We start from the raw sequence: 16426 nt of genomic DNA, 5'->3' as shown, positions 1-16426 counted from the left end.
TTTCTGAATTGTGCCGCTCCCGTCACTCTGGTTAGGTTGGCATCGAAAAAAACGCTCTCGGGTGCTTTAGAGTGCCGAGTTATTCACTGCGCTTGAAGAAATGACCACCTCCAACGTTTGGTTTATGTTTAATAAGCATTTTTAATTTTATTGCTTAAATCGCATTTTCTCGGCGAGCTGAGCACTTTTTCTGAATTGTGCCGCTCCCGTCACTCTGGTTAGGTTGGCATCGAAAAAAACGCTCTCGGGTGCTTTAGAGTGCCGAGTTTATTACTGCGCATTAAGAAATGACCACCTCCAACGTTTGGTTTATGTTTTATAAGCATTTTTAATTTTATTGCTTAAATCGCATTTTCTCGGCGAGCTGAGCACTTTTTCTGAATTGTGCCGCTCCCGTCACTCTGGTTAGGTTGGCATCGAAAAAAACGCTCTCGGGTGCTTTAGAGTGCCGAGTTTATCACTGCGCATGAAGAAATGACCACCTCCAACGTTTGGTTTATGTTTAATAAGCATTTTTAATTTTATTGCTTAAATCGCATTTTCTCGGCGAGCTGAGCACTTTTTCTGAATTGTGCCGCTCCCGTCACTCTGGTTAGGTTGGCATCGAAAAAAACGCTCTCGGGTGCTTTAGAGTGCCGACTTTATCACTGCGCATGAAGAAATGACCACCTCCAACGTTTGGTTTATGTTTTATAAGCATTTTTAATTTTATTGCTTAAATCGCATTTTCTCGGCGAGCTGAGCACTTTTTCTGAATTGTGCCGCTCCCGTCACTCTGGTTAGGTTGGCATCGAAAAAAACGCTCACGGGTGCTTTAGAGTGCCGAGTTTATTACTGCGCATTAAGAAATGACCACCTCCAACGTTTGGTTTATGTTTTATAAGCATTTTTAATTTTATTGCTTAAATCGCATTTTCTCGGCGAGCTGAGCACTTTTTCTGAATTGTGCCGCTCCCGTCACTCTGGTTAGGTTGGCATCGAAAAAAACGCTCTCGGGTGCTTTAGAGTGCCGAGTTATTCACTGCGCATGAAGAAATGACCACCTCCAACGTTTGGTTTATGTTTTATAAGCATTTTTAATTTTATTGCTTAAATCGCATTTTCTCGGCGAGCTGAGCGCTTTTTCTGAATTGTGCCGCTCCCGTAACTCTGGTTAGGTTGGCATCGAAAAAAACGCTCTCGGGTGCTTTAGAGTGCCGAGTTTATTACTGCGCATTAAGAAATGACCACCTCCAACGTTTGGTTTATGTTTTATAAGCATTTTTAATTTTATTGCTTAAATCGCATTTTCTCGGCGAGCTGAGCACTTTTTCTGAATTGTGCCGCTCCCGTCACTCTGGTTAGGTTGGCATCGAAAAAAACGCTCTCGGGTGCTTTAGAGTGCCGAGTTTATTACTGCGCATTAAGAAATGACCACCTCCAACGTTTGGTTTATGTTTTATAAGCATTTTTAATTTTATTGCTTAAATCGCATTTTCTCGGCGAGCTGAGCACTTTTTCTGAATTGTGCCGCTCCCGTCACTCTGGTTAGGTTGGCATCGAAAAAAACGCTCACGGGTGCTTTAGAGTGCCGAGTTTATTACTGCGCATTAAGAAATGACCACCTCCAACGTTTGGTTTATGTTTTATAAGCATTTTTAATTTTATTGCTTAAATCGCATTTTCTCGGCGAGCTGAGCACTTTTTCTGAATTGTGCCGCTCCCGTCACTCTGGTTAGGTTGGCATCGAAAAAAACGCTCTCGGGTGCTTTAGAGTGCCGAGTTATTCACTGCGCATGGAGAAATGACCACCTCCAACGTTTGGTTTATGTTTTATAAGCATTTTTAATTTTATTGCTTAAATCGCATTTTCTCGGCGAGCTGAGCACTTTTTCTGAATTGTGCCGCTCCCGTCACTCTGGTTAGGTTGGCATCGAAAAAAACGCTCTCGGGTGCTTTAGAGTGCCGAGTTTATCACTGCGCATGAAGAAATAACCACCTCCAACGTTTGGTTTATGTTTTATAAGCATTTTTAATTTTATTGCTTAAATCGCATTTTCTCGGCGAGCTGAGCGCTTTTTCTGAATTGTGCCGCTCCCGTCACTCTGGTTAGGTTGGCATCGAAAAAAACGCTCTCGGGTGCTTTAGAGTGCCGAGTTTATCACTGCGCATGAAGAAATGACCACCTCCAACGTTTGGTTTATGTTTTATAAGCATTTTTAATTTTATTGCTTAAATCGCATTTTCTCGGCGAGCTGAGCGCTTTTTCTGAATTGTGCCGCTCCCGTAACTCTGGTTAGGTTGGCATCGAAAAAAACGCTCTCGGGTGCTTTAGAGTGCCGAGTTTATCACTGCGCATGAAGAAATGACCACTTCCAACGTTTGGTTTATGTTTTATAAGCATTTTTAATTTTATTGCTTAAATCGCATTTTCTCGGCGAGCTGAGCACTTTTTCTGAATTGTGCCGCTCCCGTCACTCTGGTTAGGTTGGTGTTGGAAAATTGTATATATATGTTATCATGCGTTCTCTTTTAGTTTCTATATTACTATATTACAGTAAATGATGTCTCGTTAGATCTACCGTTAGATTAGATCTGCGTACGTGCGTTCGTTGTTCTGCTTTGCTGTTCTTATGTCCACCACAGAATACCACATCAGCCAAGGTGTGAGGTCTTGTCTCGGTCAGCGAGAGACAGCAGCAACGACATTGTGTCAGCCTTCCTCAAGTGGCTGACTCGGCACCTCACACCCTCAAGAAATGGAGCGCTGGGAGCGCCCCTGGTCCTTGCTGATAAGACTGCTTGAACCCATTGAACTTGATGAACTCTGTTTGCTCTTTCCTATGTCGCCACATTAGCATAACGTTTGCAGTAATCTACACACACCAGAAGTTTCCTGCGCTTACCAAAAGCAGAAACCGTTTGCGCTTCCCCCTACCCTTATTTGGTTTCTGCTACACATGTGATGAGGAAAATTCCCCAAATAAAGAGAGCAAGGATGCAGACAGACTTTAGTGTAGGTTGGGCATTGTAAGCTGTCTGTACTGCACTCCTTGCGCAAGCTACGACTCAATATTCTGCCTCACTTGTGGTCTGTCCGTTGGTGCGTTTCTCTTAACATTTATTCACTCTGTCTGTAAAAACCTAACAGAAATTGGGGGCTCGTCCGGGATTTCTATACGTCCTTGCGGCTCCGGCGGGACTCCTCGACGCAGGAAAAATCCTTGGCCAAGGTAAACAAAAGCCCTTTGACGGGACTGCCTCGAGCGGTTCGGCTGGACGCTGGGGGGACTGCCGAAATCACCCGAGGAAAAGGACCAGCGGACTGTGAGTAGGAATATTGATTCTACTAAAAGGAATGAATGAGCGGTGACAAGAGGTCACTTAAAGAGAAAAGTGACGAGAAGTCACTAAAACCTTGGGAATTCTAGACCCTGTCAAGTGAAATAGGAACAGTTAAATTCCGCGGGGCGGTGCGGAGCCCCCTAACTAATTGTTAGTTAAACCTAGCGATTAATTGTTAGTTAAATTCCGCAAGGAGGTGCGGACTCCTCTGTTATTCCTAAAAGTGGTGAAAAACGCGTGTGGTGTGTTTGTGTGCGGTTTGACTGAGAGTGATCTCATTTGAGCTCTCCTCTATATAAAAACACAGGATTGTAAACAGTGGCTTTGTGTGAGGTGCAGAGGCTAGAGAACTCTCCGCTTCCCTGCTGGGAAGGTGAAAGGAGACTTACTCCACATCGAATATTTAACCACTGTCCTGTGAATAAAGTTGGCTTTAGGACACTGTAGGTGCCATTCGAACCGCCAACTCCGAAATTTAGAAAATAAAACCATGGGAAATTTAAACAGCAAACGAAACTCTTTACCTCGAGATAAATTAAAATGCAAAGATTGGAAATTAATGGAATGGGTCGACCCTAAAAATGTGAAATATCTCGATAAATGGATAACGAATTATAACTTCGATGGTCAATTGAGTGCAAACTCATTAAACAATCTCAAACAATCGATTATTGCCAAACATGGTGCAAATAAAAAGAATAAAGATGGGTATCATTTAATAGTGAAATGGGAATTGGAAGCAGAAAAAAGAAAATGTGGACAAATAAAAGAAAAATTAAAGAACAAAAGGAGCGAAGAAAAGTCCGTCTCCAAAGAGAGCCTTTTATTGCACAGACGAGAAGATGATGAAACTTCAGTAGCGCGGCCTCGCTTGAGAGCCGTGCCCGAGGAGGGGGTGGATTCAGATGAGAAAGATGAACAGATTGTTAGGAGAAGTACTGTGGAGCGCGAGCGATTGTACCCACAATTGCCGGTCGTAGATGACCCTCCAAAATATAGTGATTTTGCTCACGCCATGGTTACGCGGAGCCGCGTAAAAGCGGAAGCTCCCTCTCCATCGGCCCCCGTAGCAGACGGCAGCCCGAACTACATGGGCGCAGGAGTAACCGAGGCCTACCCAATGATTCAAGTGGCAAACCCCCATGATGACGGAGGGCCCACTATTTTAGTCTACAGAACGTGGACTCATGCTGATGTAAAATCAGCCACTGAGGGAATAGCATTGCCGTCTGAAGATGTTGAGCAATATTGTACTGACATGATGCAACTCATTGCTTCTTATAATTTAAGAGGAGATGAGGTGCAACAAGTTTTTATGGCAACTTTGACCAAAGACTGGGCCAGTGTCAAGGGCAATTGGGATCCTTTTGATGAAAATGGCCGCCCATTGGAATATAATGGGCTGCCATTGAGAAATCAAATTGAGCAACTTTTGGGCAGGATAAAAACTAAATTTCAACGTAGAGCAAATTATGCAGAAATTGGTCGAACCAAACAAAAAGAGGATGAATTGTTTGAAGATTATAGACACAGATTGGAGAAAAGCAGTTCAAAAATGCTCTACATACAAATTCGCGACCAGCAATTCAAAACTGGGTTGTGAAACATATGATCACTTTCCCTACTTCCACACTGCCACAATTTATTGATCATGCCATGCATGCTGAGAAAGTTGTTAATTTGAAAAAAGGAAAAGAAAAAGGGAAAGTGGCTACCATTTTTTTTGCTGATAAAGACTCACATGATGCATTTTATCAAAACAAAACTTTTGAACCTTACCAGAAGAAGCATGGTCGTGGAAACTTCCGCGGCAAGGGCAGGGGAGGCTACCGGCATGGTGCTCTCGGTTATGGCCCGACAGGTCAACCGAAGCAACCTAGCACTCAGCCTCCTGTCTGCTGGGCGTGCGGCAAGGAGGGCCACATAGCAAAATATTGTCCGGACCCCCATAAAAGCGGGGCTGTCCCTCCCTTGTGACTAACCGACAGTCAGCATGGAACTGAAGGAGCTGTTTTGACAACAGCTCCCCCTATTGATGCAGATTTGAACATTCAGGACTTGTTGATGAACAATGTAGAGAAACCTGTGATAACTTTGTTTGTGAATGGTACTCCCATTACCTTTTTGTGTGATTCAGGAGCGTGCATCACTACTTGTCGCGACATTCCTGCGGATGTGCGAGAAGGCGGGAGATCCTTTTGGGTGAGGGCAGCAAATGGAATGACAACTCCAGTTCCTCAGTCTCATCCAGTCTGGATACGGGACCCTGAAGGAGGAAGTTGTTGCATTCCTGTCTTGCTGATGCCAAATTGCCCTATTAACTTGCTTGGAAGAGATGCTCTCACTGCTCTTGGTCTTTCTCTAGTATCTCTTGATGACAAAATCGTTGTCAAAAGGCGTCACCAATTACAAATATTTGGTCAATTTCATTGCTACTATTTTTATTCATTGGATTTAATTGACCCCGAGGTGAGACAATTTGGGTCTCCTCTTTTGGCACGGGCCAGAAGCCTTTTGCGATGCCCTGAGCAGGCAATGGAACCAAACGACTTGCACGTGACCTTGTGGCACAAGGACACGCCCGGTCCTGACCAAAACTACGAAGCCATGCTTAAGGCTGCTACGCCTATCATCTTGAGAGCAGCTTTCCTCTTACATGATGGTGAAAGCCGCGCTTGTGTAGTCATGCAGCCAGCTCCCTCTAGAATCGAAAATCTACACAAGACGGCCACCCCGCTCCATATCTCTTTGTTCCGACCTTTTTCATCCACATGGCAAAGCGTGGGATTCATGGCCAAAGACGGATTGGCTGCCCTTGACTGGACTCGAGATAGTTCTGGTGTTCTTTACAGTCCTTCTACCAAGCTTTTCAGAAGTGTCTTGAACCACATCTTTTTCCTTTCTTGTGGTGTGCATGCTAAAACTTGTTCTGAGAAAGCACCCTCAGCTTGACATTTTGTGTTGTCACCAGGAGATGAGCAGGTCCTCGCTGAGGTCCCGACTGATCTCTGGTCAACAGGGCCCTCTGACGTTGGGTTGGTGAAAAGTGCACTTCCTGTTGTCATTAGACCTAAGACTGAGTACCGTCCTTGTGTGCGACAGTATCCATTGAAACCCGATGCCCTGCAAGGCATCGCACCTGTTATTTCGGATTTGCTAAAAGCTGGTGTCATTATTCTCTGTCCTGATTCTCCTTGTAATACTCCGATTTTTCCTGTGAAGAAAGCGCCTCCTTCTGTCGGGTGGAGAATGGTGCAGGATTTGCAAGCAGTGAACAGCGCCGTCATTCAGAGGGCACCTTGTGTCCCTGACCCACACACCTTGTTGAATTCATTGACGCCTGATGCAAAGATATTCTCAGTAATTGATATTAGCAACGCTTTCTTCTCTGTTCCTGTTGCTGAAGAAAGCCAGTTTTGGTTTGCATTTACTTATGCTGGCTCGAGGTACACCTTTACCAGACTGCCCCAAGGGTACTGCGAAAGCCCAACTATCTATTCGCAGGTGATGGCGGCCAGCATGGCAAAATTTGTCCCGCCAAAGGGAAGTCAGATTTTGCTCTATGTTGATGACATTTTGATTGCTTCTCCTGATTTTGATTCTTGTCAGACGGACACACTTGCAGTGTTACATCACTTGGCGAAGGAAGGCCACAAGGTCAGCAAAAACAAGCTCCAACTGTGGTCCGAGGAAATTAAATATTTAGGACACAATCTTAGTTCCCAAGGTCGAACTATAATTGAGAGCAGGAAAGTTTCCATTTTGCAGGCCCCTAAACCACTCACTAAGAAACAAATGATGTCTTTTCTGGGTCTTGCTGGTTATTGCAGGAGCTGGGTGCCTGATTATGCCCAAATTGTCGCTCCTCTGTCCAAATTAATGTATGTTGAGGACATCTCGATGTCCACTCCACTAAAATGGACTCCTGAGGCGGAGGATGCATTTGTGTTGATCAAGCAGGCATTGGTCTCTAGCTCCACTCTAGCCTTGCCCAATTATGACAAACCGTTTGTCCAGACTGTTGATTGCAAAGGTCATTATATGACCTCTGTTTTGATGCAATCGCATGGCTTGAAACTTCGCCCTATTGCCTTTTATTCTTCTAAATTGGATAGTGTTGCTTGCGCTCTCCCACCATGTGTGAGGGCCGTGGTGGCGGCCTCCATGGCTGTGGAAAGCAGCGCCAGCGTTGTGTTGTTTCATCCTTTAACGCTGAAAGTTCCGCATGCAGTGTCAGCTCTTTTGCTACAAACAAACATGACCTTTTTGTCGCCTGCACGTCACTTGTCGTGCATGGCTACTTTGCTTTCCCAACCGCATCTGACCGTTGAGAGGTGCACAACACTCAATCCTGCTACTCTCATTCCTCTTCCGGATGACGGTGATTTCCATGATTGTGTCGATGCGGCCCAACAAGTAGCCAAGGCTCGGCCCGATCTGGAGGACACACCCTTGTCTGACGGTCACGTGGTTTTTGTTGATGGATCTTCGAAGAAAAATGCTCTTGGCGTGACCCTCTCTGGTTACGCTGTCGTTACAGCTGACGAGGTTTTGAAAGCTGTGAAACTGCCTTCCCATATGTCGGCACAGGCCGCTGAACTCATTGCTCTCACGGAAGCTTGCATTCTTTTCGCGAACAAGCCTGTCACCATTTGGACTGACAGTCAGTATGCTTTTGCCACAGTGCACGTCTTTGCTCAACAATGGAGCAACCGTGGCATGGTAACATCTACAGGCAAGCCCGTCACCCATTCGACATTGCTTCCCCAACTTTTGGACGCTGTCCAACTGCCCTCCAAGGTGGCGGTCTGCAAATGTGCTGCTCATACTACTAGGACTGATCCTGTTTCTTTGGGTAACGCCTTCGCGGACAGGTCTGCCAAGGCTGCCGCTGAAGGCGTGCTCCATGTCCTCTCTTCTTGTACTGATAGCGATTCCGTGTCTCACGTTTCTCCTGACGTGCTGCTTGACATGCAATCTCAAAGCCCCTCCCAGGAGCGCCTCTCTTGGGAGAAACGGGGCGCCATTAAAAATGACAATGGCCTTTTTGTGTGACCTCTGGGCAAGTGAAACAGATTGAGTCCATTTACACAGCATACGGGTTTGCTGGTTTTTCGCAACAATTTTGCAGAGCATGTTTGATTTGTGCTAAACACAATCCACAAGGTAACTTGCGACCTCGGAGAGGAAAATTTCCGACTCCATTGTATCCATTTCACACAATACATATGGATTACATCCAATTAAATAAGAGCGAGGGAAAAGAATATTGTTTGGTCATCATCGATGCGTTTTCTAAATGGGTAGAAGTTTTTCCCACTAGACATGCGGACGCACTAACAGTAGCAAAAGCATTGTGCAAAGACATTATTCCAAGATATGGCATTCCAGAAAAAATTTATAGTGACAATGGTCAACATTTTGTCAATCAAGTGGTGCAAAACATTGGGAGATTGTTCCACATAAATATAAAGAACCATTGTTCCTACCATCCACAGTCAGCTGGCTTGATTGAGCGTTTTAATGGTACTATAAAAAATAGACTAAAAAAATGCATGGAGGAAACTAAACGACCATGGACTCAGTGTCTAGATTTAGTGAAAATGTACATGAATGTTACAAGTACGACTGGGTTGACTCCCTATGAAACCATCTTTGGAAGACCGTACAGGCTTCCTCAGTTTAAAAATGTTTGGGACGTGCCGGAAGAGGCCACTTTGGCCGACTACATGAGAAAAATGTTGGAACATGCTAAAAATCAGACCAGTAACATTACTGACCAACCCATCTCTCCGCAGGAGGACCCCAAAGTGGTTCCGGGAGACTGGGTCTTGATCAGGAGCATCAAGAAGAAGAATTGGCACTCGCCCAAGTGGGAAGGTCCCTTTTTAGTGCTTCTCGCAACACCTAACGCTTTAAAAATAGCCGAACGTAACACGTGGATTCATTTGTCACACTGTAAAAAGGTGATCTCCGCAGACCCAACCTAAGTACGGAAGGTGTGCAAGTCTGGTAATAGTGCCTGATTCTGGTGCCAAGATCCAGGGTTGACACGAAAGCCAGCAGAAGCATTCCAAGCCACCAACCCGAAGCTCAGGGAGTTGACTCTGAGGAGATCTAAAACTAGGTGTTAAAATGCCGTTGGAACAATGTCTTGCGAAGGTGCGGGATGGTTGCAAACCTTGGGAAGCATTCATTTGGATTTTTGTCATTTTTGGTTTCACTGTAGTTGGGACAGTGTGCTATATGCGCATCGGCCCTGTTTTTATAAAACACACGGCTCCAGACAGTTCACCTGGAGTTTCCACTGTTCCTGATTTACCTGTAGTTTCCGCTGTTTCTGATTCACCTGATGTTTTTACTATTTCTGATTATGAGTTTTACAAACTTTGTTCGACGGATAACGATCCTAGGCACAGTCGCGATAGTTCCGTTGGTTCCCGATATTGTCCATGGGATGATGTTGCTTCGCGTAGACATAGGCGTGAGGTCTCGTCCATTAGGCCCACCTTTAAACACTGCACGCCTGCTCTCGTTCACGACGGTATTTCCTGCGTGCCATGGCGCATAGCCAACGCGTACCTACATTCATTGGCGTTCACCGTGGCCCCAAACACGGCTTCCACTATCACCGTGCCCTTGAAGAGTTTGAAAGGTACCCGACAAGGCTGGCTCACTACGGGTGACAAATGGCCTGGGTATTGGTGGTATTTGACTGTCAATCCAGACATTTCGGACTGGAGCGCCTTCATCACCTCGCAGGTACCAGGTTACTGGCCTCCTGGCTCCAGTGAAGAAGCTGTGTTTTTTGCTAAACGTATCACTTTGAAGAACCAAGGCTCAAGCCTTCTTTTGACCGTTACACTCCCTGATGACACGGTTCGGCCCCCTCACGCTACCCTGCTCAATACTTCCTGTTGGGGTTTTCAGTTGTGGGCTTGGTCCTCTGGGAAGGATCCTCAGTTTCCTATTGTCCTTTGCGTTAACAAAACTATGCGGGGCGCTGACAGTCCCGTGTTGAGCGACTTTTCCAAAACATCTGGGGCAGTGATTACGAGCGTGGCCCTCACCGATGTAGACAGTCACTTTGTGGCCTCCACAGGTATGAGTGGCCAGACTAACAATTGGCTCCTCATGGCCGAGCAAGCTGCTAATGTGACTAACACCAGTTGCGTTGTGTGTATGGGCCCACGGCCCCTCTTGAGAATCATTCCCGCGAGTGTGGCTCCTGAGTGTGCGATTTTTGTGATGTCTACCCCTTCCATTCCGTCTGCTCATCCTTGCTCCAGTTGGGACAAGGTCTATCCCGTTTCCTCCTTGGCAAAGTCCAAACCCCTTTTTTCCACTGATGTTGCTAAAGGTAATTTCACGTGCATCAAGTTGCCCGGTACCGGCGCAAGCCTAGGCGTTTTGTCAGCTCCTTTGTGCACTTCCCTGTTCTATGGCGCTGCCTTTTTCTCACCCATCGCTCGTAGTGATATTTGGTTTTGGTGCAACACTGACAAACTTTATGATAGTCTCCCTTTTAATAGCTCTGGTACTTGCGCTTTGGTGACCCTTTTGCTTCCCGTTTTATTAATGCCCGCATCTACTCATGAGCTAGACGTTTTTATTGATTCTTTTGTGCCCCGACCCTGGTCGAGGGCTAAGCGGAGTGCCGAGTGGCAAGGCGCGGCGGATCCGACCTATATAGATGCCATTGGAGTTCCCAGAGGAGTGCCGGATGAGTATAAGCTGGTGAACCAGATAGCAGCTGGTTTCGAATCCTCCATTTGTTGGTGGTGCACCCTTAACAAAAATGTTGACAGGATCAATTACATCCACTACAACGTGCAGAGGCTTGGAAATTGGACCGAGGCGGGCTTCAGAGCGGTCCACTCCCAGCTGGCCGCGACTTCCCTCATGGCTTTCCAGAACCGGATGGCCCTTGACATGCTACTCGCTAAGGAGGGCGGTGTCTGCGCCATGTTCGGTGAGCAATGCTGCACTTTTATCCCAAATAACACTGCAGCCGGCGGAAGCCTGTCCCTGGCCCTTGAGGGTTTGAGGACCTTGAATGGGAAGATGAAGGACCACAGTGGTGTGAACACGGAGGTTTGGAACAGCTGGCTGAATGTGTTCGGCAAGTACCGCACCCTGGTTTCCTCGGTCCTAGTCTCCCTTGCCGTTTTTTCTGCTGTTTTGACCTTGTGTGGATGTTGTTGCATTCCGTGTCTCCGGTCCCTAATTAATAAATTGATTACGACCGCTATCTCTCCGCCGGCTGACGCTTTTCCGTTGCTCCCTGAGGACGACTTTGAGCTCCCACGGCCCCCGAGTTGTCATCTTCGCATTGACTCCATTGATGAGGCCCCCGCTGTGGACCTGTCCGACCTTTTTCCTGAGTCCGACGTTGTCTGATTGGCTTCGGTCGCCTCCCGGGTGTAAATTTGTTCTTATGACGTATGATCCTGCGGCTGAAAATCTTTTGAAGTAGCCTTTGGGTGATTTGAGGGTCTCTGAGAACTTATGATAAACAGGGGGGAATTGTTGGAAAATTGTATATATATGTTATCATGCGTTCTCTTTTAGTTTCTATATTACTATATTACAGTAAATGATGTCTCATTAGATCTACCGTTAGATTAGATCTGCGTACGTGCGTTCGTTGTTCTGCTTTGCTGTTCTTATGTCCACCACAGAATACCACATCAGCCAAGGTGTGAGGTCTTGTCTCGGTCAGCGAGAGACAGCAGCAACGACATTGTGTCAGCCTTCCTCAAGTGGCTGACTCGGCACCTCACACCCTCAAGAAATGGAGCGCTGGGAGCGCCCCTGGTCCTTGCTGATAAGACTGCTTGAACCCATTGAACTTGATGAACTCTGTTTGCTCTTTCCTATGTCGCCACATTAGCATAACGTTTGCAGTAATCTACACACACCAGAAGTTTCCTGCGCTTACCAAAAGCAGAAACCGTTTGCGCTTCCCCCTACCCTTATTTGGTTTCTGCTACACATGTGATGAGGAAAATTCCCCAAATAAAGAGAGCAAGGATGCAGACAGACTTTAGTGTAGGTTGGGCATTGTAAGCTGTCTGTACTGCACTCCTTGCGCAAGCTACGACTCAATATTCTGCCTCACTTGTGGTCTGTCCGTTGGTGCGTTTCTCTTAACATTTATTCACTCTGTCTGTAAAAACCTAACAGTTGGCATCGAAAAAAACGCTCTCGGGTGCTCTAGAGTGCCGAGTTTATTACTGCGCATTAAGAAATGACCACCTCCAACGTTTGGTTTATGTTTTATAAGCATTTTTAATTTTATTGCTTAAATCGCATTTTCTCGGCGAGCTGAGCACTTTTTCTGAATTGTGCCGCTCCCGTCACTCTGGTTAGGTTGGCATCGAAAAAAACGCTCTCGGGTGCTTTAGAGTGCCGAGTTTATTACTGCGCATTAAGAAATGACCACCTCCAACGTTTGGTTTATGTTTTATAAGCATTTTTAATTTTATTGCTTAAATCGCATTTTCTCGGCGAGCTGAGCACTTTTTCTGAATTGTGCCGCTCCCGTCACTCTGGTTAGGTTGGCATCGAAAAAAACGCTCTCGGGTGCTTTAGAGTGCCGAGTTATTCACTGCGCATGAAGAAATGACCACCTCCAACGTTTGGTTTATGTTTTATAAGCATTTTTAATTTTATTGCTTAAATCGCATTTTCTCGGCGAGCTGAGCACTTTTTCTGAATTGTGCCGCTCCCGTCACTCTGGTTAGGTTGGCATCGAAGAAAACGCTCTCGGGTGCTTTAGAGTGCCGAGTTTATCACTGCGCATGAAGAAATGACCACCTCCAACGTTTGGTTTATGTTTTATAAGCATTTTTAATTTTATTGCTTAAATCGCATTTTCTCGGCGAGCTGAGCGCTTTTTCTGAATTGTGCCGCTCCCGTCACTCTGGTTAGGTTGGCATCGAAAAAAACGCTCTCGGGTGCTTTAGAGTGCCGAGTTATTCACTGCGCATGAAGAAATGACCACCTCCAATGTTTGGTTTATGTTTAATAAGCATTTTTAATTTTATTGCTTAAATCGCATTTTCTCGGCGAGCTGAGCGCTTTTTCTGAATTGTGCCGCTCCCGTCACTCTGGTTAGGTTGGCATCGAAAAAAACGCTCTCGGGTGCTTTAGAGTGCCGAGTTATTCACTGCGCATGAAGAAATGACCACCTCCAACGTTTGGTTTATGTTTAATAAGCATTTTTAATTTTATTGCTTAAATCGCATTTTCTCGGCGAGCTGAGCACTTTTTCTGAATTGTGCCGCTCCCGTCACTCTGGTTAGGTTGGCATCGAAAAAAACGCTCTCGGGTGCTTTAGAGTGCCGAGTTTATTACTGCGCATTAGGAAATGACCACCTCCAACGTTTGGTTTATGTTTTATAAGCATTTTTAATTTTATTGCTTAAATCGCATTTTCTCGGCGAGCTGAGCGCTTTTTCTGAATTGTGCCGCTCCCGTCACTCTGGTTAGGTTGGCATCGAAAAAAACGCTCTCGGGTGCTTTAGAGTGCCGAGTTTATTACTGCGCATTAAGAAATGACCACCTCCAACGTTTGGTTTATGTTTTATAAGCATTTTTAATTTTATTGCTTAAATCGCATTTTCTCGGCGAGCTGAGCACTTTTTCTGAATTGTGCCGCTCCCGTCACTCTGGTTAGGTTGGCATCGAAAAAAACGCTCTCGGGTGCTTTAGAGTGCCGAGTTTATTACTGCGCATTGAGAAATGACCACCTCCAACGTTTGGTTTATGTTTTATAAGCATTTTTAATTTTATTGCTTAAATCGCATTTTCTCGGCGAGCTGAGCACTTTTTCTGAATTGTGCCGCTCCCGTCACTCTGGTTAGGTTGGCATCGAAAAAAACGCTCTCGGGTGCTTTAGAGTGCCGAGTTTATTACTGCGCATTAAGAAATGACCACCTCCAACGTTTGGTTTATGTTTTATAAGCATTTTTAATTTTATTGCTTAAATCGCATTTTCTCGGCGAGCTGAGCGCTTTTTCTGAATTGTGCCGCTCCCGTCACTCTGGTTAGGTTGGCATCGAAAAAAACGCTCTCGGGTGCTTTAGAGTGCCGAGTTTATCACTGCGCATGAAGAAATGACCACCTCCAACGTTTGGTTTATGTTTTATAAGCATTTTTAATTTTATTGCTTAAATCGCATTTTCTCGGCCTGCTGAGCGCTTTTTCTGAATTGTGCCGCTCCCGTAACTCTGGTTAGGTTGGCATCGAAAAAAACGCTCTCGGGTGCTTTAGAGTGCCGAGTTTATCACTGCGCATGAAGAAATGACCACTTCCAACGTTTGGTTTATGTTTTATAAGCATTTTTAATTTTATTGCTTAAATCGCATTTTCTCGGCGAGCTGAGCACTTTTTCTGAATTGTGCCGCTCCCGTCACTCTGGTTAGGTTGGCATCGAAAAAAACGCTCTCGGGTGCTCTAGAGTGCCGAGTTTATTACTGCGCATTAAGAAATGACCACCTCCAACGTTTGGTTTATGTTTTATAAGCATTTTTAATTTTATTGCTTAAATCGCATTTTCTCGGCGAGCTGAGCACTTTTTCTGAATTGTGCCGCTCCCGTCACTCTGGTTAGGTTGGCATCGAAAAAAACGCTCTCGGGTGCTTTAGAGTGCCGAGTTTATTACTGCGCATTAAGAAATGACCACCTCCAACGTTTGGTTTATGTTTTATAAGCATTTTTAATTTTATTGCTTAAATCGCATTTTCTCGGCGAGCTGAGCACTTTTTCTGAATTGTGCCGCTCCCGTCACTCTGGTTAGGTTGGCATCGAAAAAAACGCTCTCGGGTGCTTTAGAGTGCCGAGTTATTCACTGCGCATGAAGAAATGACCACCTCCAACGTTTGGTTTATGTTTTATAAGCATTTTTAATTTTATTGCTTAAATCGCATTTTCTCGGCGAGCTGAGCACTTTTTCTGAATTGTGCCGCTCCCGTCACTCTGGTTAGGTTGGCATCGAAAAAAACGCTCTCGGGTGCTTTAGAGTGCCGAGTTTATCACTGCGCATGAAGAAATGACCACCTCCAACGTTTGGTTTATGTTTTATAAGCATTTTTAATTTTATTGCTTAAATCGCATTTTCTCGGCGAGCTGAGCGCTTTTTCTGAATTGTGCCGCTCCCGTCACTCTGGTTAGGTTGGCATCGAAAAAAACGCTCTCGGGTGCTTTAGAGTGCCGAGTTATTCACTGCGCATGAAGAAATGACCACCTCCAATGTTTGGTTTATGTTTAATAAGCATTTTTAATTTTATTGCTTAAATCGCATTTTCTCGGCGAGCTGAGCGCTTTTTCTGAATTGTGCCGCTCCCGTCACTCTGGTTAGGTTGGCATCGAAAAAAACGCTCTCGGGTGCTTTAGAGTGCCGAGTTATTCACTGCGCATGAAGAAATGACCACCTCCAACGTTTGGTTTATGTTTAATAAGCATTTTTAATTTTATTGCTTAAATCGCATTTTCTCGGCGAGCTGAGCACTTTTTCTGAATTGTGCCGCTCCCGTCACTCTGGTTAGGTTGGCATCGAAAAAAACGCTCTCGGGTGCTTTAGAGTGCCGAGTTTATTACTGCGCATTAAGAAATGACCACCTCCAACGTTTGGTTTATGTTTTATAAGCATTTTTAATTTTATTGCTTAAATCGCATTTTCTCGGCGAGCTGAGCGCTTTTTCTGAATTGTGCCGCTCCCGTCACTCTGGTTAGGTTGGCATCGAAAAAAACGCTCTCGGGTGCTTTAGAGTGCCGAGTTTATTACTGCGCATTAAGAAATGACCACCTCCAACGTTTGGTTTATGTTTTATAAGCATTTTTAATTTTATTGCTTAAATCGCATTTTCTCGGCGAGCTGAGCACTTTTTCTGAATTGTGCCGCTCCCGTCACTCTGGTTAGGTTGGCATCGAAAAAAACGCTCTCGGGTGCTTTAGAGTGCCGAGTTTATTACTGCGCATTAAGAAATGACCACCTCCAACGTTTGGTTTATGTTTTATAAGCATTTTTAATTTTATTGCTTAAATCGCATTTTCTCGGCGAGCTGAGCACTTTTTCTGAATTGTGCCGCTCCCGTCA

The 16426-nt window shown here is 45.3% G+C and overlaps 1 protein-coding gene across 3 annotated transcripts; it reads left to right on the top strand.

Annotated features, from left to right (window-relative positions):
• Positions 1-2463: 2463 nt before the first annotated feature.
• Positions 2464-12432, top strand: LOC133155040 (uncharacterized). 3 transcript variants are annotated; one of them, XM_061279988.1, is made up of 2 exons: positions 2464-3306; positions 9123-12432. In XM_061279988.1, exon 2 carries the CDS (start codon positions 9460-9462, stop codon positions 11722-11724), a length of 2265 nt encoding a protein of 754 aa, XP_061135972.1. In that variant the 5' UTR covers positions 2464-3306; positions 9123-9459; the 3' UTR covers positions 11725-12432. The 3 variants fall into 3 exon arrangements, with proteins under 3 accessions (XP_061135972.1, XP_061135973.1, XP_061135975.1); XM_061279989.1 differs by lacking the exon at positions 2464-3306 and adding an exon at positions 4871-6828 and having other exon boundaries at positions 10087-12432; XM_061279991.1 differs by lacking the exon at positions 2464-3306 and having other exon boundaries at positions 4871-11296; positions 11614-12432.
• The last annotated feature ends 3994 nt before the right edge of the window (positions 12433-16426 follow it).

Source organism: Syngnathus typhle, linkage group LG6 (genome assembly GCF_033458585.1).
Source record: "Syngnathus typhle isolate RoL2023-S1 ecotype Sweden linkage group LG6, RoL_Styp_1.0, whole genome shotgun sequence".
In the NCBI taxonomy this organism is placed as follows: domain Eukaryota; kingdom Metazoa; phylum Chordata; class Actinopteri; order Syngnathiformes; family Syngnathidae; genus Syngnathus; species Syngnathus typhle.
The sequence above is the reverse complement of the archived record's forward strand: the minus strand, read 5'-3'. Positions and strand labels throughout refer to the sequence as shown.